The following is a 23,789-nucleotide window of genomic DNA, read 5'->3' on the forward strand; positions in this document are numbered from 1 at the left end:
GGAGGTAGCTTCAGCAACCTCTGCATTAAATTGCTTTTAATTTTTTCTCTCTCTCCACTGGAATTTGCTACATAGCATAGGCTGACCTGGAACTTCCAGTCCTCCTGCCTCTGCCTTCCCTCCTGGGTGCTGAGACCCCAGATGCGTGCCATCACACCTGGCAACCTCTGAATCCTTCACTATTTCCAGCCTAGAGTGATGTAACATCAGAGAAAGAATCTTAGTGGGTGCAGAACTCCCTAGAGCCCCTTTCTCCACTAGCACAGGGGCAAATCAACCTGGAAATGCCTGGAGATTTCTGTTAGTGCTGGATAATTCAACCTAGCCATCTAACAGACAGAAACCATCTCCTCAGGCACCACCAAAATTCCACTCAAATCACATACGGTGTGTCTGAAGAAAGGCAAGCATGAAGTATCCTGCATTGAAGAGCTGAAAAGCATGGAGGGTCAGTTAATATCCCAAGAAGAAAGATTCTGCAGCTTGACACAATGGCACGCACGATTCACCTCTGCAAGGCAGACATTGATTTTCCCACCTGGGAGCTTCATAGAATTAGTTGGCAATTGGAAGTATGATCTCCAACCGTTCCTCCTCCACCCCCCCCCCCCCGTCCCCACAGATCTTACATTTTATTTAAAGTCTATGAAACAACACAAGATGAAGAGTCTCCTTGAGAAACCCAGTGGAAAGGATTCAATATTTCTCTTGATTGAAGAAAACAATTTTATAGCTGAGATGTGTGAGGATGGGGAGGGCATCCAGATTTCCCCGCTCAGTTCCTCATTCCACCTACAGAAACACCAGGGCCACCTCAACGAAAGCCCTGTTTCAGGTGCATGGGCACAGGTATCACCCTGAAGCTGCCTGTCATCTTGAAGGACAGGCAGTGGGAAGAATGTCTTGAGTGTGAAATATTTCACCCCTTACTGGGTGTGTGGCCTTGGGTAAGGCACTTAGCTCTCTGAGCCACAGCTTTCAGCTTAAATGGAGACCAATCACATCTGTTGTATGCAGAAGGGTGGATATAGGTTTAATATGAAATGTTGTTCAGTTAAAAAGGTGTCAAAAGTTTCTTTGAATGATTGGCTGAAGCACTTGTCAAAAAGATGGCCTACTGAAAAGGAGTCGATGATGCCAGAGATGAAGGGATTTTTTAAAGCTCAGGAAAATTGCAATGCTAGAGTGGGTACGCTGTGTAAAACCTAATCCTCCACAATTGGAAGGCCCAGAAGACATGCCCTTCACTAATCCTGTAAGACACAAAATAGTGAGGGGGCACCAGCACATGTGACGAGGTTTGTTGTGGCCCCTTCTCTTGTGCCAGACCTTAGGTTGGAGATGCTGCTGCTGCTTGGTTGGGTGACTTAAATGCAATGTCTTCAGTTGGATCCCAAAGTAGCAGGGGCCAGGTGGCAGCACTGGATCGCCAAAGGCAAGGCAATCCTTGAGATTGTAGTGGGCAACATAGACAAAGCAATGTCCATAATGGCCTGACCCATAATGGACAGCACAGGCAAAGTGATTTTTATAGTGGTGTGACTTGTACAGACAGACGTTTGGTACTGTCTAATCAACCATGATGTTTCCAGAAGTGAAACAAATTACACAAACAAACAAGGGAGGAAGGAAGGAAGGAAGGAAGGAAGGAAGGAAGGAAGGAAGGAAGGAAGGAAGATGACGAAAGGAAGACAGACCCTTTGAATGAAGGGATGGTCCAGTTCCTCTGGGGAAAGAGCTTGATAAAATGCCTAAAAGTTTTACTGTTAGCCTTTATCCAGTCCTTCCCCAAAGGGATGTTTGACCTTTTGGATACTGGATCTGAAATTGATGCTGATTCTGGGGAACACCAAAAAACACTATGGCCTCAAATTAAAGTATGGGCTTACAGAGACCAGTTGATAAATGGAGTTTTGGCTGAATTCTGACTTACAGTAGGTCTAGTATACTTGGGGTGCTTGTCATCTTGGAGGACAGGTAGTGGGAAGAATGTTTCATGTGTGAAATATTTTGCCATTTACTTGGTCTGTGTCCTTGGGTAAGGCACTCAGCTCTTTGAGCCACAGCTTTCAATCCTAAATGGAGACAAATCAAGTGTGTTGCATGCAGAAGGTTCTGACCTTCTGGTGCTCAACCCTGTAAAATGTAATGCTGCCACCCTTCTTCAGGGAAATACTGCTGACAGACACACAGTAGTAAAACAGCCTCATCCAAGTGTCCCAAAAACTTAAGTGTGTATGATGCATCTAAGTGTATGACACCAAACTAACTATTGCAAACCTACCATGTGGACTGAATCTACCAATGCACGATACCTTTGTGTTAGGTCACTTGTGTAGGAGACAGCTGCAAATAGGACAGATTCATCATTATCTGCAATGGAACATTCTCTAACCTTGGGCACAAAGTGAACCAGCTCAACAGAGAGCAGCAGGACAGACCATCTGCTGCCCTAGTTCCTCTGAACTCTCTGTGGTCCTGATCTCCACCTCTGGTTTTCCTTCCTTCCCCACCCCTGGCTTCCATTCGGAAAGCCCAGAGGCTTTCTGACCCTTTATTTCAAATATGGAGGAACAGTTATTACCTAAGGTAGGGGTGGGAACAGCTTGTGTTTGAGATGACTGGGGAGAGAGACCCCTAAGGAACATGGGCGCTTCTTGGGGAAAGATAATAAAACTGCAGAGATGGGGATGCATCCCTGTAAGGACATCAAAGCCACTGGTCTGTTCTTTATATGGAGGGATTCTGTAGTATGTGATTTATATCAATAAAGTTGTTTCAGAATATAAGCAAACAATTAGTATCCAAAGTTCAAGAAATATTAACACACACACACACACACACACACACACACACACACACACACACACACACACACAAAACCCAGAAAAAAATACTGAGCTTGATGAAAACTAAGATTATTTAGAAAATGGAAGAGAATTTTTTAAAAAAGACGATTCTAAAATGAAGAATCCACAAGAGTAAGAAAAGTCCATCAGAGATCAAGGTTGTATTCTTGTAAATTAAAAAGTAAATTTGATGAAATACAAAAAAAAAAAAAAAAAAAAAAAAAATCAGTGACCAGGAAGATAAAGTTCAATATAACCTCTAGAACACAAAGTGAGAAACACAAGACATAGAAACATTGCTTAACATGTGACCAGAGTATCTTCAGAAAAACAGACAACTAAAAGAGAAAATAAACAAATTTTCACAGAGGTAATAGGAAGATGAGAGTCTTTAAAAAGAAATAGCTTTGCATGAATGGAAGAAAATAAATGCCTAGGCCTAAACACATCAAACAGCCATGCTAGACCACGCACAGTAGGACAAAGTGGGGAGATCAAAGGCTTCAAATGCAACCAGCTCCTGAGACAACAGCTCTCAGGAACCTGGCAACAGGTGCCTGTCATCAAAAATGACTTTGAGTTGAGAATTTTATTTTCAAGTCTCAATGGTGAATGAGAGAAACAAGACTCCACTTTCTACAGCCAGAAGCAAGGGAAGCTAGCTACAGCTCTGAGAACAAGAAAGAATTTGCAGTATGTTGTTTGATGTTCTGTTGCTTTCCATTATGTTTAAAGTAAAGCGTGATGAGAGTTGGAGAAAATATATATTTAGTTATCTGGGTTTCTTTGGGGAGGGCTGTATTGATTTTTTTATTATTTTTTTTTTCTTATTTTACATATTGATCCCAGTTCCCCCTCCCTCCCTCCCATGCCCCCTGACCACCCTCCCATCCCATCCCCTCCCCCACAGGGAGGGTGATGCCTTCCAGGAGGGATCAACAAAATCTATCAAGTCATGTGACTATGCCCTCCCTCCTGCCTCTAGGCTAAGGAGTATCCTTCCATGGGGAATGTGCTCCCAAAGTCCTTTTGTGCGCCAGCTATCAGTCTGGGGATCCACGAGCTTTCCCTTGTTCAGGTCTGCTGTCTCTCTCTCTGTGTGTGTGTGTGTGTGTGTGTGTGTGTTTTATAGCCTGGTCTTGTCCCCATTTTCTTATCATTCCTCCATCTCTGCATCTGGGTTTCTTTATTTATCTATCTGGCAGGGTCTCATGTAGCAGAGGCTGGCTTTGAACCTGCAATGTACCAAGACTGACCTTGAGTTTCTGACAACTCCATCTTCCCAGTGCTGTGATTACAGGTAAGCACCATCACACCTACTTTGAAAAACACTGTTTATACAGGAACAAAGGCAGGTACCTGTGCTTGGGTCCCTGGGGACAGACAGCTGATAGATGATCAGAAGCAGGTCACACAGACTAAATATGAAAAGATTCTTGACGTAGATGTTGTCAACCTGGATAGACTACATTTCATTCACCCATCTCAATAGGGGTTAGCACCTACTCTCTAGTTATTTTTAGATTAAAAGCCATCTTTCCATTGAAAATTCATGAGTGGGTGAGGTGAGCTTTCTTTCTGTTCTCTGGGTCTTTGATGGCCTGGGCAGAATCTTCCCAGAGTTCCCTCTCCCACTCACCGGCCATCATGAAAAGGGCCACACAGTGCTGGCAGGCAACACTGCGAGCTTACAGACCCATGGTGGTCACTGGACCTGGATGAACAGAGCCAGCCAGGTAGGGCAGGGGTGCTTTACAAACTGACAGACAAATACCAGCTTTAAAAAGACACCTGCCCAGAATTGTGACCTCTGCTTTGGGGAACTGTGGCCACCAAATGGATCTCCCAATTCCCCAGCAGTCAGAAGTCTGGATACTTTTAGGACCTAAAATCTACCTCTAATGGTTAGAAATTATTTTAATTTAAAACTGCATGTCATACAGTTAATCAGAATGCTTCATATATTAGTACATACATGCACATATCTATATAAAAACAGATGTTATTTGTATTATCTTACTGTCAATTCCAAGTTCCAAATGCAGACTTTGATATGCCCCCACTGATTTTTGGTACTGGCCAAATGTTTCCGATTAAAATGATCGTTTTTGAGCTTGGTTTAGTCCCCTAACATGTGATTTATTCTTCCCAATTTTGAATCCCTTGAAAAATATGATATACATAAATTCTATTTATTCATCTTATTCACTCAGATAAAAATGTTGACTTAGACCATTTTTTAAAAGGCCACTTAGAAGCATATCCCTATTCATTTCCCCCAGAGTCCATCAATCTGCTAATAACTAGGGAACAGAAACAGCTGCTTCAAAGGGGTAGCGACTATATCTTTTGATAGGAAATGCACCAGAGATGCTTGCAGACATTTTACTGATATCTACACACACTCTCCTGGCTGCATCTCCAACGTGAATAGATCCATCTACAGTGAGAAATGGGTGGTGCATACCAGGGTCCAAGAACCTTTGCAGAACCTTCATACACCGATCAGGGGCACCAGGTCTGTGACTTCTGTCCTGCTTCTCATAACTTTTTAAATTAAGTCTTCCTTCCAAGCCAGCTTGGCCCAAAAAAAGTCTTGTTGCTACTTTTGAGATTCTAGGGATTGGCTCTAACAGAATTATGATGGATGGCATTGCTGTTTTCTCTGGGTCAGCCTTGACTTTGGCTTTCTTTTCTCCTTTGGATTCTTTTCTATACAATACTTTACTAGGCTATTTCTGAGAAGAGCATCATAGACATCTCTCCTATAGTTGGGTTTAGTACCCACTTACCCTCCAAGCTACTGGAGGATAAATGTCCCATGCCAAACCTGCACTCTATAGACCAGGTTGGCCTCAAACTCAGAGATCCACCTGCCTTTGCCTCCCAAATACTGGGACTAAAATGTGTGCCACCACCGTCTACTTCCAAACCTGGCACTCCTGATGGAGCTGCCAGCACCTCTCTCTCAGTTCAGGAAAGGGTGTCTGTGAGACTCAACGTGATCTTGCCAAAATGCACACTGTTGATTATGGCTCTGGGAAATACAGAACACAGCTCTGCTGTGTGGATAGAAGGGTGTAAACTGGGGGTTGCCGGAAGCTGTGGGAAAGGGAAAGAAGGAGAGTGTATGGCTTAGTCCATGCCCTCATGCCCCAGATTCTGACACCCCTTACCTCAGCCTGGCTGTGCAGCTGAGTGGGCAGCAAGTGCCCGTCTGAGAACACACATCCCAGCTGGGTTTCTATCACTTGTAATGAGAAGAACCAAGATGGACTGTGCAGTGCAAATAATAATAATAATAATAATAATAATAATAATAATAATGACGTGGAATCAGATATCGAGGTAAATGCTTAAAGCTCAGAGAAGTAGTGGCCACCGAAGTTCTTACCTCTACTGAATCCTCAGACTCAAGGGACCAAGATCCTGTCTCTACAAATTCTCAGACTGAATACCATGTGTCCCTGTCTCCTCCCACCCTATATTCATCTCTCCCTGCCTAGCCTTATCTCCTGTTTCCACATCCCTAGTGCAGCGATTAAAGGTGTGGCATCTATGGCTAACTAGTGGCTTAGCTCCACACTCTGATCTTCAGGTGAGCTTTATTTGTCAAAGCACAAACAAAATATCACCACAGGACTGGTACAGTGGGAAGGCAGGATAGGGAAGAGGAAAATCCACCTCAGCTCTCTGCTTTATAGTCAAGCAAATCTGGTGTGTCAGACAGTTTCTCCCTCACTGTGATAAAATACTGACACCTCTGAACGCCCAGCCTATCAAGCTCCACAGAGGAAGGGCCTCTTTAAGGTCAAGGGTTAAGCCTCATAGCCATGAGGAAGGCAAGAGAGGGAAAAAAGAAAGGAGACAGGGGCCAGGGGAGGAATTGGGACAAGGCATACCCTTCAAAAGCACATTTAAGTCTTATCTTCTAATAGTTAATTAAGCTATGAACTCATTAACAAATCCATTGATGAAGTCCGAACCACCATGATCCAATCACCTTTAGCTACCATGGGACCAAACCTTCAACACGTGAACATTTGGGGACATTTGCTATCTAATCCAGAACTCAAATTCACTCTGACTCAAATGTTTTTCTAACAGAGATAAAATAAATGTACCTGAGGGTTGAGCTTGACACCATGGCTCTACCATTGGAGAGTAAGTCATGAGAGCACATGCCTCATCCTCCAGCAGGTGGACAGGCTAAGCTCCTTCTCACTGGGGCTATGAGGATCACAAGGATGGGCAAGTAGCTCAGACCACAGCAGCCTCTTAAGAAATCACAGCAATCAACTTTTGGCTTAAGGATGCTGAGAGGTGGAGGAGGGCTCTTTGGGTCCTTTCACCTACTCCTCTATAATGATGATGCTAACAAATTGCTGGCAGACACGTTTATAATTGGTAAACTCAATTTATCTCACTTTGGGAGGACATTACAGTGATACCTCCCATTACAAGTGAGAGCAGATTGTTTCCTCTTTAATTCTGAAGGGCAGTGTTAGTATGATTGGTGTCCTTTGTGTAGAAAGAGCAATGTCTATTATCCATTTACTCTCTGCAAAGTGCAAAGCAGGGTGCTCCCCACCCCAACAACTACCAGAGCGATGTCCCCTCCCTGTTCTAGGGCTTTGGTTGCCCACTGTCTTTCTTAGCAACTAGCTGGGCCACTTCCCTTGAATACATTGAACAATAAGAATATTAGCCATTTTTCAAGACAGTCTGCTTTAACAAGCTCAAGGGCTTTATATTAACTAGTTCAGAGGGTGTTTTTATTGCTCAAAATAACTTGGCTATCTCAAAAGCTGGGACTGCAATTTTGAAGGATTCAATCCCCATCTTTTCATCTCTCAAGGACCTCTTACTGTTCTTCACAAATGTTATCACCATTCTCTACAACTGATCAAATTCATGAGACTTGAGAAACCAGTTTTATTTGTGCAATTTAATTGACAGTCCATTCATCAACCCTTGAAGAATTTCTAAAAACTCACTATACACAAATAAATGGCATAGAAGAAAATTGACCAATTTTTATAATCATAAAGCATGTGTTTTATATGTGATTAAAATTAGTTTTGACCATTTTTTTTTTAAGAGTCTTAAGTCTTTCAAAGTTCTATCTACCATTTCCCATTTCTCAGGCCTGGCTGATTTCTCCTTGCTTCCTATCAAGGAAAATTGGATTTATTTATTTGTTTGTTTGTTTTAATTTTTAATCTTTTTGTCCACTTTCTCTTCTAAGAGATGAGAAGAGGGAGAGAAATGGCAGCTTTGTATTGTAAGGGCAGCTGACTAAAGGCTGATTCAATGGGAGAAAGGCCTAGAGATTATGAGGGCCTGCTCTCTGTGCCTGGCTTTGCCATGATTCATTGTAGTAAAAAAGTGAAAACTGTCGGTCAGGAAAGTCAAAGAGTTCTGTAATGGTTTGGAAAAGTGTAGGAAAAGAAGTGACCAGGGACAGGCAATGTGTTTATTATTATGGGAATGATTTTGCAAGTAATGAGCGTGCGCACGTGAGCATGCACACACACACACACACACACACACTCACACTCACACTGCTCATCCACATGGCTGAACATGAAACAGTACAGGTTTCCTGTCACTCAGCCAGAAGGGTGGAGAATGGGTTTCTTCTTGGGCATTCATCCACAGTGACAGGACTTGAAGAGTAGGGAGCATCAGTATCCTTGACCCAGCATAGAAAAGAGAATGCCAGAATGAAAGCTCGCCCACCTACACAAGCCAGACAGGAAAACGGCTGGGTTCTGTAGTCAGCCCATGAGCTGGCACACAAAGCAGCAGGACTTGGTAATAGGGTACCATCCTGGAGTGTGAGTAGCCTGAGTTGGGGTTGAGCAGTAGCTGGTCTCCTTTCTTAGCCAGATAGTGCCTACATGGTTGGTTAGGAAGGGCGTCTCCAGGGTCAACCCAGTTGCTCCTGTACTTCTAGAGCTCTTGAACTCAAGCAGAGGCCTTTAAGCAAGAGGGGGGTATTTTTCAAGAATGACAGGTAACTTCTACTAGACCCACACTCATGAAAAAAATAGATGTGGGGGGACTGATCCTCGATATGGGTCTTTTTAGAAATGCTGAGAAGGCAATGGTTAAGCTGGATGTAGATGGCCAAGAATAAGGGCTGTATTCTAATCCTTCCATAACCCCTTGCAAATGATCTCCAAATGAGACAGCATTTGGAGATAGTATCTTAGAAGCGGTAATTGGGTTAAAATGAAGTCTTTGGGGGTAGGCCCTAATCCAATTTGGGCTTTATAAAAAGATGAGACAGATAGAGCCTCTGGGGCACCCCTGTACAGGGGGGTACTGTGTAGGGTATACAATGAAAACCCACCATCTACAGGCTAAGGAGACCATCTTCAGACAAATACCCAAACTACTGGCACTTTAACCTTGGACTTGTAAAGCTGTGAAAAGACAAATTTCTGTTGGTTAAGCCACCTAGACACTGGTATTCTGTTAAGGCATCCTGAGTGAAATAATTTAGTGGGTTGGATCAGAGTATAGCAGAGTGATGCTAAATGGGCATTGAGGGCCAGAGATGCTTCTCTAGGACAATCTATCTGTTAAAAGAATGAGGTACATATACTTAGGAGCTGATCTAGACACTGTTGTATTCCCAACTTCCCTTGTGGAAGATTTAATAAAATGGTCTGTATTAAATTGTATCATAAATTTAAGTAGGCTCCAATGAGTAAAAATAAACGAGTAGCATAACAGGGACTGAACGCATGGGCTGGATAAAAATGGGGTCTGGACTCTATCCTCAAAGGTCAACAGCCAAAGCTGAATTAAGGTCGTGAGTGACAAAATGCTCATTAGAGGCTTGACCTCAATCCAGGCACAGCAAACAGCAGATTGACATCATCAAGTTATTCCTGCTCATGGCAATCCAGTCACCTCTCAGTAACTCAGACCTGGCTAACTGTCTGTGTCCTTGGCTAAATGGGAGCCAAAGCCCACCTAGAGCGGACACGGGTGAAAACCACCGTTACCTTCCCCATGCCCTTCCTGTTCAAGATTGTCGTGTGGCCTGTGGTCCTTGTTTTCACTTCTGAGCTAAAGGGAAAAAGACAAAGTGTGTTCCTGTTTCTCTTAACTGTGTTGATTCTAGACTGTTCCTAGCCTTTGCTTCTACAAGGCCTTTGGTGGCAAATGGCATAAGTCCTACTCACTGGAACTGGAGCATCGTAGCAAGCTACAAAGAAGTTTGGAAACCTGTCACTGTGCACAAAGACAGAACACACATTTAGAGAGACTGTGACTAGCCAACACCATAAAAAAAAAATGTAACCAAAAGTTTCTCAAACACAAGGGAGTATGCTGTGGAGGATCTGGCTTCACCTGTGCAGAAAGCTATCTGAGTCAGGTGTTGGTCAATCAAACCCCCAGCTAACTAGGGCTAGGCCAGTTCTGTGCAGAAATCTGTGCAAGTGTTGACAAAAGTTTATTCAAAATGCACTCAGGACTGTTAGGGGCTCCTGGTAGGGCATTTAAATGACTGATTCATGTTGACCTTAGCAAAGCAGCCAGGATGGCAAATACAAGGTGACCACAGGGCAAGGAGAATCCGTTCCAAAGACCAGGTGGAGGTGGGGTAGGTAGTGTTGTCACAGGACCTTGGAGAAAGGTGGAGATTCTCAGTCTGCAGCTCCTGGCCTGGGTCCATCCATAGACTGTGCTGCCTGTGTTATGCGCTCCTCAGGCCAGGCCCCAGCCTTCAGAGACTGCATCAACCATCTGGGTCTCTGCCTGCCGTGTCAACACCCAGTAAGGCTCTGAGAAAGCAGCCTTATCTCTCTGTATTCGATTCATACTTTCAGAAAACCCACAAGATTCCTCAGCCTGAACAGACATTCCATTGCTCATGGGAAAGTCTCCGGTCTCAGCCCTCCAGGCAGTTAGATTAAAGCTGACTCACAGACAGCTCCAAAACTGCTCACCACAATGGAACAAAAGCAGCCACCTGCCAAGTCTGGAAACACCCTTGGGTCTGGTGCCACTGGCTGGCCTGTGGGTCTTTGACATCTGCTTGGTAGTGGGGCCTTGGCTATTTTCAGGCTCTTCTCGGCCCACATCTAGTTCTCACCCAGATCTGACTGTTGACCTCGGGTCACACAGGCTTGATATCTCTCCCTGTTGGCAGTCTGGATCCTAACCCTGTGTTTGTTCTTGCCATACAGATCCTGGTAATTTCCCCTCCTTGTCATCTGTCACCTGAGGCTCCCCTCCAGTGGGGACAGGCTATGCCCCACCTGCTTCACTTCTAACCGCTCCCTGTACCTGTTATCCCATAGGTCTAGGCCTGGATTCATAGGTCTAGGTTGTGTTTGCATCATCTGCACAATGGGGAGGTTTACATTTTCCAGGAATGACGCCCTGCTTTGCAGACACTCTCCCTTTTATGTCCTATGTATCCAGGTATCTTCTCCATGGCAACCCTGTCCTGTGCTGGGCACTGGGCAACTTGATTTCAGATCATTCCATTGGCCCACAATCTCCCCATTGGCTGGTTCCCAGGCTCAACTTCTGTTCTTAGCCCAGGGAAAACTGGAGCCCCACAGCTAAAAGTGTAAACTTCCAGCCCTTGTCTTCAAGCCCCTCTTCCCTCAAAACTCCTCCATGTTACAAGACCACCCAAGAGCAAACACCCACCCACCTGGGGGGAGAAGAACAGAGGTAAGAAGCAATCAGTCTCCAGCATGCACAGTGGTATACTCCTGCAGTCTCAGTACTGGAAAGGGGGCTGAGGCAGGAGGATCACAAGTTGGAAACTAACCTGGGCCACAGATCTAGATCTTGTCTCCCCCACAACCCCCGCCCCAACACACAACACTGTGATAAATTGCCCCTCCCCCCAACACACACAGAGTGATGAGTTACCCATAGTTCACCAATAGTTTCCTCTGCAATGCAAAGCCCCATTGGAGAAGAACAGTCACCTACCTAGTCACAAGGTGGATATAGGGGTCAACAATCTGTATACAAACACTCTGACAAATACCAATTCTTACATTCAATCTGGACCCATCACTACTATAAACCAATCAAAGAGCAGCACATCCACCTCGACTCCCTCACCTGGACCAGTGGTTTAAAGATATGAGGGAGTCACATATTCCTCTTTGCCCGCCTCCCTGCTTGCCTTTATCACTGCAAGCCTCACACTGTATTACAATCACCCATTCCACAAAGGGACAGTGTCTACCTCCTTTATGAACAAGCACATTGCCAGGAACCTGGAAACGGCTTTGCCCATGACTGATAAATGTGTGAAGAAACAGGGCTATGAATGAAACAAGGTCTGGTTTCACATGCCCGAAGCCAGTGGGACACTTGATATAAGACAGCAGAGGAGAGTGACTTGATGATGGCCATGCCATCCTGTGAGAACAGAACAGTGCAGACACCTGTGTGTCAGCCCTGCCTTGCACTCACCGGTACGGCTCCATGGTGCGCATGGCATAGAACAGGGCCTCCTCCAGCATCCCCAGGTTGATGCAGGCATCCATTGCACAGTCGAGCACCTTCAGCTGGTAGATGTTGATGTCAGGAAGCCGTTCAGAGTTGCTGCTTATGATTGCTTGGCACAGAGCCAGAACCTGCTCCCACTCTGTTATTAACTGAGTTAAGGATGCATTGTCTTCATCAAGAAAACAGAGAAGTAAGCAGAGATGTCTAAAAGGCTGAAGATCTTCCACACACGGGAGGAAGGAGGCATCCATTATTTCACACAGATGAGCTGCCTGGAAACATACTTGAGAGACAAAAACACGCTCAAGAACCATCTTATCAAAGTGAATTCTGTTTACATCAACAAACCATCCTCTAGCCCAGCCTGTACTTTAGGAGAATTAAAAGTCCCCAAGAAATATTCCTTTTTCACACATCTAAATGTTTTCTCCTTCAACTTAGTTGAGAAATGAATGAAGGTGTTTATTAAACTGGACTGGAGCTTGAGTTCAGCTTCAAATTGTTTACTGTGGAATTATTTCTGTTTAAAAGACAGACTCCCTTCTGAGAAAGGAAAAGCATGAGTTTGCTTCTGACTCATCTGAGTCCTGGGCGTGCATGGAGCCCTATCCACACCAGTGCGCAGGCCTGCAGCAGGTACAGCCATCTGAAGAAATACATTTCCAGTGAGTCTTAGATTTAGTGTTATTATGAAGCCAACGCGACTCAAAAGCTAATCTCACTGAAATATATATATTCTTCCTGTAAACCCCATTTTTAAAGTAAGCAGAGGCAGGTGGATCTCTGTGAGCTCGAGAGAAGCCTGGCCTACATAGCAAGTTCTAGGACTACATAGAGAGATACTGTCTCAAAAAGCAACAAAAAGAAAGAAAATACCAAGAACAGTTTGTATATGTGTACCGTGTGCAAGGGAAAATATCTTCAAAAGTGCAAGAAGATCACTGCTCAGCAGCACTGACTCTGATTAATCATGTGTCAATCAAGTCAGTAATTAATTTCATGGAGCCCCATGTGATATTCCACTCCCCATAGGTTGCACCTTACCACTCAGGGTGACTTCAAATCCCTGGCTCACGTAATCCTTCTACCTCAATTTCCTGAGCAGCTGGGCCGGCAAGTCCAGCTTTTAATCTCGCCTTTGCAGATGGACATCTACACCCTTTTATAGAGGTAGCTGGAGGACCGAAGCCATGGGGCATCCTGCACGCCCAATTAAAGGTGCATGTGCGAGGCCCAACTGGGGCCTCCTCCACTACCCTATTGTATTGAAGCTGGACATCTCTCTGTCCTCCTCCTCCCCCCTCCCATTTCCTTCTACTGTAGTTCTATGCTCTTCTGCTTTGATGTTAGAATTCCACTTGGGAAAAACCATTCAAACCATAGAAGAAACCACACAGGTCTTCATTATCCATAGAGCTTGGTTCAAACCTAAGCGTGTTCTACCGTCTTCCGGTTTTGGAGCTTTGAGAAAGTCAAGGGCTTCAAGGCAGGCTGGAAACAAAACACCCGTCTCGGTGAATATCAAGTAAGACACGGTATCTAAAACTGGGGTGGGAGGGATCTTTTTGTGTGCGCCCATGAGCTAGACAGAGTTCTGGGTGTCATGGACGCGGTTGGAAAGTTTCCTGGGACATGCAAAACATATAGCAGAGATGCCACTTTCCTTCCTGTCACAACCCCTGACCTGACAGACTGAAGGGAAAGAGGCTGAAAGATGGAGTCATCCCCTCCTTCCCTTCCCTCCCCATCTCTTCACAAGGCCATACTCCAAGCACTTCTCCTAAACCTCAACTCAAGCCCTTTTCGTCAGTGTCCTGACACAACAAGCCTGGCCTGAACAGACAGCCCATATGTGCAAAGCTCCTTTCTCCCTCTCCCCACAGAATCCACTTCGCAATGCCAGTGTCTGCAGAGCTCAGCTTCCAAAACACCAGGACACTGTTCACCATCCAAGCCCCACCTGTGAATGGGAAGACTAGCTTCATGGACCTACTGGAAGAGATGCGTCCTCTCAGCTGAGGCACAACACCTTCCTCTAGAGCTTCATTTCCTTGGGAAGAACTGCAAGCTGAGGGTCTTTGCCTCACCTCTTAGGGGAGAGTCCTGGCTCTGATCCCAGAAGGGGTTCACATACTGAAGACAGTGATTTGAAGTTATTGACAGTTGGTGATTTTCTTTTGTATTCCTGTGACATGGATTTTTCACGTTTGCCGAATGGGTCCTCCAGAGGTTGGGGGAAGCAGTTTCTTAGGCAATGTGCTGATTTTGAAACAGACTGCCATGCTTAACCTCGTGGCTTTTCATTCCAGGATTAGATGTTTGACAAGCTGTCAGGAGGAATGGCTGTCTCTTACACAATGCCAGACATTTCTGTGGCAAGGCTTGGGCCTTATTGTAACATCGTTCGATGGATCCCCATTGTTTCTTGTCTACTCATTTCCATAATGTGCCCCACCTCATCAAGAGGCTGAGGTGAGATGCCTTACAAGTGGAAACCAGATGTAATACGATGTACCCACTCACAGGGACACATCCACACACCCTGTGCCAAGTGGGAAAGGACCTCTTGCCAATCTCCCTCCACAATGTTGGCAAGTATATCATGGCCAACAAGGCAAAACTCTTCATATAAACTGCTCCAGGGAAGAGGGGACAGAGAAATAGTTGAAGCTCTTTCCAAGTTAATGCAGACATGTATCTGCTCAGAAATTTATCATTCACACCTGTGGTGTATACCAAAACTACTGTTCCAGTGAGCTCTATGCCAAAGAGGACCCCAAGGGCATTATGGGGGCTTTCTTTCAAATGTTCCTGACAAAAGGAGGGTGGGGACAGACAGTCAGACAAGGGAGTGAAGTTACTTGGGAATTAGTCATCTTCTTAAGACAGGCTGTCAGAGCAGCGTCTGTGCCCATCTAGCCATGCTACTCTGCTTAACATCATTCTGGGACCCTTTGCATAAAAACTAGCCCTATGGCCATTTCTGGCAGGTTCTTTCCTCGTGTACAGCACAGTGGCCAGCACAGTAGTACAATGTCACCTTCTGTGGATTGGCACATTTCTTCCCTCTGAGACACTCTCCTCCATGGCTGTTCTGAAGTCCAACTCACATCCTCAGATACAGGGCAGTCACCACCTCCTCTGTAAAACCATAGCCTCTCTCTGTCCCTGTCTCTTTCATGTGTGTGTACATGTATGCATGTACCAAAATATGTACTGTATTATTCTGCTTTACATGAGCATAATGAAATATCCAATGCACAATACCTTACGAAGTGAGGATAGGCTTATGAGATGTAGAGAACAAATTCAGATGGTCCCATTGGTTTGGTCTCCAGTAAGGATACCAGAAGGCAAAGGTTGGAGCACATGTCAGTATGTGCATTCACATTACAAGCCGGGAAGCAAGGTGAGGCTGGGAGACCAGGACCTGATGGGCCCCCTGAAGGCATCTTCTCAATGACTTCCCAATATGCTCTACCCCTTAAAGGTCTGCCATAACTCCCACTAGGGGTACCCCGAGGGCCAGATTCTGACATGTGGACCTTTGAGAAATAATCATCTGAACCACAGCACATGGTGAACTACATAGTTACTGCCCCACTATGTGAGAGCTGCGAATGTTGGACTAGGTCTTGTAATTTTTGCCTGAATCACAAGGTGGATTAGGACAAGCCAAATAACTGGCAGAGTCAATTTCCACTTTGGCCTCATCCAAGTGAGACTGAAATGCTCCTTGGTCCTCTCTGGCCTGATTTCTGCTGCATAGACCACAGAGAACAAAACTCCTCAGCTGTGTAGCAATGCTAAGACTGTGTCAACCCCAAGCATGCTGTTTCCCAGTCCCTTTCATCAACGTGACAGGTGGAGTTTCAAACCCCTCAACTCTGTCACATTCCTCATAATGAATTTAATTTCTATACATCCCTATTAATGTGCCACAACCCAGACTGAACCTGAGATTCCAGATAGCATCAACCCAATCTCACCCCCTTTCTCATTTTCTGTATTTCTATGACTGCAGTTCAAGATCACAGCTGTCTTTGGGGAGTTATAACATACCTGTACACTTTATTAAATTTGACTATTTAGCAAAACCATACAATCCTTTGGTGAGCTCTGCTTCCAAGCTCTATGCAGATTTACATGCTTTGATGTCTTGCCCCAAACAGAAGACTTTATATGCACTCTTGTCAAAGTGCATCTTCTGAAGTTCAGTCACTGCATTCCTGATTCTGTTGTCCCTCCTCTGCTGTCCTTCCCATCTCCACATGCTCAGAGAGTCTCTTCTTTCCAGGTACTGAATCGAAGGTGGAGGATACAGAGCACCCCAGACTGATGCCTGTGCCATTTGCTAATCAAGTTGGATGCTTGGATCTTCTAGTGTAGAACACAAACATCTTGTCTACTTCTTTTCAAAGCCTCTCACAAAATCTAGGTGCAAACTTTACTTACTAAATAAATACATAACTAACTCTGTGGATGGATTTGTTCTTAGTAAAACCATGCAGCAACCTGCCCATGGCAGCCTTCTTTTCTTTCTTACTAACAAACTGTAGTTTATTAGTCAGACTTACCCACTGAGCCAATGATTTCTATAATTGCATACTTCGCCATTAAAAGGAGAAGCTACCTATCTTCCTGTCCTTCATAATTCTCTAACAACATTATAGATTGGAAACCTTATTTGCAGATTTTGTTAGTGCCTCAGCAAAACCCAAAGCATCTTATGACCTTCTGGTGACCTTTCTACATTCTACAGTCTCTTTCGTACCTGTAGTTTCCCCATCACATTTGTGTCCAGTGGGGTCCTCTATAGACAGTGACTTCTGTCACAGCTTCTGCCTGTCCAAATTCTGTCTCTGATCTGAGAGCCCCTTTACACAGTAAAGTGCCAGTGGGTCATCCCAGACAATCCTATCACATGCTTTCTCCTTCTTCTCTGAACTCGACCTATTCATATTCCTTATCATTCATGCCAAGAAATTGCACAATGGAGAACACCATTGATGCTGTTTTGTGACTGGTTTGTAGGTCGGAGGGTCAGTGGTATTAATTTATAAGGATTCTAACATTCCTTTCCATGGACTAAAGTGGTTATTGAGTCTATGAGTTTTACCTTTTGCACAGAAAAGGAAGGAGGAAAAGAAAACAAAACACCAATGGCTTTCCTTCCCACTATGACTGGGCCGTACTACTAATTGGTGGTAAGTATTTGTAAGGTATCTGTGCTGACCTTACTGCAGTCTTCCTGGGTGGTTCCTCAAACTGCTGGCTGGGCCAGGATGCAACACTTAAGAGTTTTCCCACCTGGCCCTGGCTCCAGGGGCACCAGGCTCCCAGTAAAGCAGCAACCAATGGTGTGGATCAGCCCACAGGTGAAAGGATACTCCAGTGTGCCTTCAGCTCTTCAATTTTTTTCAGCGATTCTTGAACCTCCTTCCATATTTGCTCATCACCCGTTAGCATGTCAGCATCCTGCTCGGGCCAAATGGAAAGACAAGCAAAGAAGACAAATGGCCCAATTAAAACCAGGGCAAAGTATTTGAACAGACATTTCTCCAAGAAAGACAAACAAATGGCCTACAAGCACATGAAACCATACTTAGCATCATTAATCATTAGGGAAATTCAATTCAACACCACAGTGAGATGCCAGCAGCACAGCTCTGACTTGCTATAGAAAAGCAAGGCACAGGAGGTATCATTATGGATGCAGAGGAGCTGAAGGGCTGATGCTCCATGGGTGGATATGTACAGTGAGTGGAACAGCTTTGAAAAGCACGCCTTTCAACTCCTCAAACAATTGACCTATTTGTGCTCCTTACCATTTATGCCAAGAAAATGTGTGATGGAGCACCGTATTGCTGCTGCTTTGTGGCTGGTTTGCTATGAAGCTTCTAGCAAACACAGAAGAAACACCATATTACCAACAGTGCTAGCATCTCATTAGTTCTACCCCTGGCCAGGCAACCATGAGAAATGAGAACATGTTTAACCAAAACATGTGTGCAAGTGTCCGTAGTCCAAAAATGATGCAACTCAAATGTCCATCATCTGATGATAGACAGATAAATAAAAACTCATCACAACAGAATATTACTTGCCATAAAATTAGCAGAGTGTTAGCATATGCCATAACATGGATGAACCTTGAAAACATTAATCTGAGTGGGGAAAAAAGCCAGTCATTTTGAGATGATGAGATAGCTCAGTGGGTAAAGGTGGCTTCTGCCACATGGATGGCCTGAGTTCAAGCCTGGGGCCCAGGTGGTAGGAGGTAGAGAGCTGACTCTTAGAAGTTGTCTTCTGATCTCCACATGTGTCCTGTAGCATGCACATGCCCCCTAATGACATTAAAATATAAGTGAAAATATAATAAAAGACTCTTAAAAGATGATATGTTATATAATTCTACTTATATGAAATTCTCGGACTGGGAAATCCATAGAGACAGAAGGCAAATTGGTGGCTGGTTAGGGCTAGAAATTAGAAGGAACTGAGGAGTGGCTGCTGATGGGTAGGATTCCTTCAGGGATAATACAAGCATTCAAAATTGACCATAATGTTGGTTGTACAACTCTATAAAGAGACTAAAACCCACTGATCCATATCTTGTAAAACGAGTGAACAAAACAAGTGAATTATACCTCAATAAACCTGTTTTTAAGAAAGTATAACAGAAAGAGAGTTTTTATAAAGCTGTTATTTGTGACTGGAGTGATGGCTCAGTGGTTAAGAACACTTGCTGTTCATCTAAAGGACTTGAGCTTGGTTCCCAGCACCTATGTTAGATGATTCACAACCACCTGTAACTCCAGCTCCAAGGGATCCAGTGCCCTCTCTGGACTCCAAGAACCCCCACACTCACATATGTGCACAAACTTACAGAGACACATCCACACAGAATTTAAGCACATGCACGAGCGCGCGCGCGCGCGCGCGCACACACACACACACACACACACACACACACACACACACACACACACTTTCTTACAAGAGCCATTATTTTTTAGGAAATAGTACAATAACCAAGCATGGCTTATTAACACAGTTAGGATAAAGAAGGGCAAGTCTACTATACTCATGAGGACCAATCATGGCTTCCACAAATGAGAAAAAGAAGGAGGAGGAAGAGAAGGAGGAAAAAGCCAGGAAATGATGTGCTGTTGCTTATTAAACTCTGATCTCTTGGCTCACAGGCAAGCCTTTTACCTTTTCTGTTTGCTACTGAGCCCCCAGCATGCAGTGGAATGCTGGGCACAGGGTAGGCCTAGGGCAGGATGCTGGGTGTGCTACCAATACCATCCTGTTTCATCTTTACGCAGCTCTTATATAGGGAGTGGGTTCAGTGGACTTCTCTGGCTTCTACCAAAACATTTTCCTAAGCCACTTCGAGCTTTCTTGCCCAAACTTCCCTGATCACCTCTCCCCAGAATGGGTCAAAGTCATACATATCCCTGCTACAAAGAAGCTAAACTGATACTCAGAGTTGGTTTCTTGGATATAAAAGCAGATGATTCCACAAAAACCACACCACCACATAAAAGATGCCAGTCAACATAGCTGATTTCAATTGACCAGATGTAGACACTGGGCCTTCCAGGGGCCAGTCGTCACCATGAATGAAAGAGCCAAGTTTCCTCAATAGGGTGGGGTCCTGGCACAGGTGGTCAAACACACCCTTGAGGATCTGGCCACTGGCAACATCAGAGGAAGCTTTAGAGGCATCAATCCAGGTCTGTCTTGCAACAGGAAGCCACAGACAGCTGTGCTCGCTTGGTTTGCAAGAGTTTGATGTTGAAACTCCTGTGTTAGCTTAATTTCAGATGGTTCTTATTAAAAAGAAAAGGAGAAAGGCAAGCAGCCTCCCTGTATTTCCTGTTATCCAATCCCCATGTAAACTCTAATTAGATTGATTGGAGAGAGAGAGAGAGAGAGGAGAATAGGATGGGAAGGAAAATTAATGAACATTTATTTATAAACTTTCCTAGCAATGCAATCATTTCTAGTGTGCTAAAGGGAAGAAGGGGCATTCTTTTACTTTTAAAAAAGTAGCATAAGGTTCAAATATTGTGCCTGTTCTCCAGAGAGAAGCTGAGGGTCCTGAAGTAAAAACCAGGATGGAAAATCTAATCTTTAGTGTCCTTGACTGCAGTACTTAGTGTCATGGATAACATACTGGGACTAATAGATTAACATATAGGCTCACTAAAAAACCTTTATGGTTAACAGGAAATATCTCTATTGGAATCAATTTCCACTTCCATTGGCTGAAATAACTGAAAGCAGTTCAGATTTAACTCAGGGGAAATGGTTCTTTCATAACATGGAAAAAGGTTGAAACTAGAGCATTCACTATTGTATCAACCCCAGAGCAGCTGACAGGATTGGCAGGCATGAAGGCTGTGGAGGAAGAGGAAAGAATATTCTCAACTAAGATAGAATCAAGTTGCTGTATGTTCCAAATGTACATTTGCTGTATGTGAGCAAATGTACATTTGCTTTTCACTCTGGCAGAAACTGGTCCCATTGCAACTACACAGTTCTACAAGACAACACATCCTACCCAATCTCAGGTTCAGAGTTAAATCTCCAGCTACAGAGAACTTCCAGGAGGAAAGCATTATTCTCCTCACAGCAGAGCCCCTAGAAAAGCCAAATCCTTTTACACCTGCACCCCCCCCCATCTCCCATTCCCATCCCACAGGAGAAAACCTGTCTCAGAGAAAGGGAAATGACTTCTACAAAACCAGGTCTATGTGAAGTTAAAAAGGAATACCTATGGAGTTAGGGCTGTTTGAGAGCCGAGCATCACCAGCGGAGCCTACTGAAGACTGACTTTTACCTGCAGCATTCTGCAGGAAATGGGCATGACAGACTAGCATGCAAAGGCAGTTATGTGAGGATATTTAAGGCGGCACCTCTATGCACCCTCCCCCATACTGGAAAAATATGCTCCTGGGAATGTACAATGGGTATCATGCAAGGCAGAAGGCCACCGGCATGGCTTACAAAAAGCACATTCAAACAAATTCTTTTCACATTTGTGGAGGAACTATCAAATGGATGGCTTATACAGCTGTAAACGCACATGACTCTGGCAGAGAGTCCTGCCAGTCTCCTTCTGTAAACACGAGGTGGGAGGTTTGAGACTCTGGGAAAAATGCAAAGGTTTTTTTACAGGAAAACTGTCCTAATGTAGGCAGCCATTAAGATAAAGTACACCCCCAAACTTCAGAACAGGTTTTTGATTTAATGGAGACTGAAACCACAGCCCCAGTTCCTTAATCTTTTTTATGTTCCTCTCCAGGAGCAGCTGTTCTCACTCACCTCTGCAAACAGACAGGAAATTGTTTTAAACTGCAACAAAACGGACTTGAGTTAGCTTCAAGGAGCAGGCAACATCCTGATGGTGGAGGTTGGGATGGGTGAGATGCAGTTGCTCCAAAGACACTTAAAATCAGGATGGGGGGGGGGGGTGGCTGTGTGCTAGAGCCCTGTCTAGCTGCTAGGCCTAAGGTTTGGTCCCCAGCATTGAAATGAAACAGGTGAACAATAGCAAGTTCTGTGCAGGAGGCCTTGTGTAGCTGGAACCTCAAAAGCAGCATGGAGGAACTAGCAGCAACTCCCTGCTCTGCAGCTCACCAGCTGCAAGACCCAGAGCTAACAGTGCCTTCAGATTCAGCCTTCCCAGGTGAGAACTTGATTATGGTTACCATGGAGACAGAAACTAATCATTCCAGTCCATTGGTCACCTATGTAGGTGTCTGCTGTGCCTGAGGAGAGTCCTTAAATTCTGAGTAGAAACTTTGGGCATCTATGGTCTTGCAAATTGCAAATCCCTTCCTTTTCTCTTCCCCCTCCATTCTATTTCAAGCCGAGCTTCCTCCCACACCACCCCAGCCAGAGCACAGAGAGCATGTGGCACAGGATGAAGACGGAACTCAACATGGCACTACATGCTGCCAGTCCAAGATTTTGACTCTGGCTGTCTAATTCATGCCATTCTCCAAACATCTGTATATATGATAACCAGTAGGGGCAATATCCAAAACCCAGGCCATTTATGGTATTTGCTTATCCCCTGAAACAAGATTACTTAACCTGTGCTCCCCAAACAAGTGGGGAATTTAGCTGGGATCCACACTAGCAATTTATGATAACTAGTCCTGGGACACATGTCTAGAGACACTTTCAAAGAAGGTCATTGCTGGAGTAACCAAAGGCAATTATCTCATCAGGGATCAGAAGCCATGCCTTAATACGAGTTAGTGCAGCTTCCAGAAGCCTACTGATCTTTTTTTCTCCTTTCTCTTTTTAGAGCTGGATTGCACAAGTCCACTGGAACTTCTGTTTAATAAATTATTATTATGTTTAATAAGGCAGCACCAGAAATCTCAGGCCATGTGTCAAGTGATCAAAAGTTCAAGAGGATTACATCACAGTCCAAAGGAAACAACATCAGAACTTTGCTTAAAAGTAGAGGAGATCCATGAGAACAATGAATTCCTGCAGCGGCCTGCTTCTGGAGCCTGGGTGCTCCTGCGGTGGGTGTTGGGGGGGATCACTGCAGAAGTGGTCTCTCCCAGGCTATAGGATTGGCAGGTCCACCCGTTTTCTGGCTTAGGAGGGAGAAGGCCAGGTGCATGGCACAGCTCTTCTCTGTCCTCTTCATAGCCATGAGTGGCCTTGCTCTGAACCACTGAGACTAGGATGCTCTTCCTAGCAACTGTGCATCTATCCCATGGAAGGGAAGTGCTGTCTGGCTGAGTGGCGCGCCTTCCTCCTGGCGCCCCACCAACAGAAAGCACATGTCTGCATTTTATATTCCTGTAAACTTCAGTCTGGCCCTCAGCCAGGGACCTCTTTGTAATGTCAAAGATAAAAGCTCTGGCAGTGTTTGGCACCCTGCCCCCACCTCCATTTTCTTGTAACCATCTTATAAACCAAGCAAGCATGACTGTTAGCAGGACCTTTTAGACAGAGATCTGATGGCGTGCCATAAACATCCCCCAAGGGTGAGTGGAGGTATCCCCGTGACACCAGAAGAAAGGCTGAAGAGGGGCAGGCGATCTCACACAGGATCTGCTAGGAATAATGGGGAAATCTGGAAGTACAGACTTCAAATGTATTCTCAGAACATTCTAGTCCCCAAAGAAGTGCTCACTGAGCCAGAGTCTTGGGCATCTTTCATTAGAGCTGGCATGATGACAACATCAAATCTTTTTGGCTCCAAATAGTATAGATACAAACTATAATGGTGTAATATAAGGTCCTTATAACATTTTGGACTTCCTAAAATGGCATTTGGGGTATACAAAATGGTATTATTCTCTCTTCTCATCCCAGGGTGCCCAGTGCTAGGGGTACTGTGGTCACCTAAGAAGGCTTGGAAGAGCATTGTTTGCTATTTTCTTTTCAGGTCATACTCTTTGT

General features: G+C 44.6%; 1 protein-coding gene across 1 annotated transcript in view; it reads right to left on the reverse strand.

Moving 5' to 3' along the window:
* Window positions 1-23,789, reverse strand: part of Smyd3 (SET and MYND domain containing 3) — a 504,787-nt gene that overhangs the window by 64,830 nt on the left and 416,168 nt on the right. Inside the window, exons 9-10 of the mRNA XM_051186397.1 lie at window positions 17,738-17,825; window positions 12,312-12,486 (exon numbers count right to left, since the gene is read on the reverse strand). Of these exons, the coding sequence (XP_051042354.1) occupies window positions 12,312-12,486; window positions 17,738-17,825 (263 nt within the window). The remainder of the gene's footprint in view (window positions 1-12,311; window positions 12,487-17,737; window positions 17,826-23,789) is intronic.

This window comes from Phodopus roborovskii, unplaced genomic scaffold, assembly GCF_943737965.1.
Source record: "Phodopus roborovskii unplaced genomic scaffold, PHOROB, whole genome shotgun sequence".
NCBI lineage: Eukaryota > Metazoa > Chordata > Mammalia > Rodentia > Cricetidae > Phodopus > Phodopus roborovskii.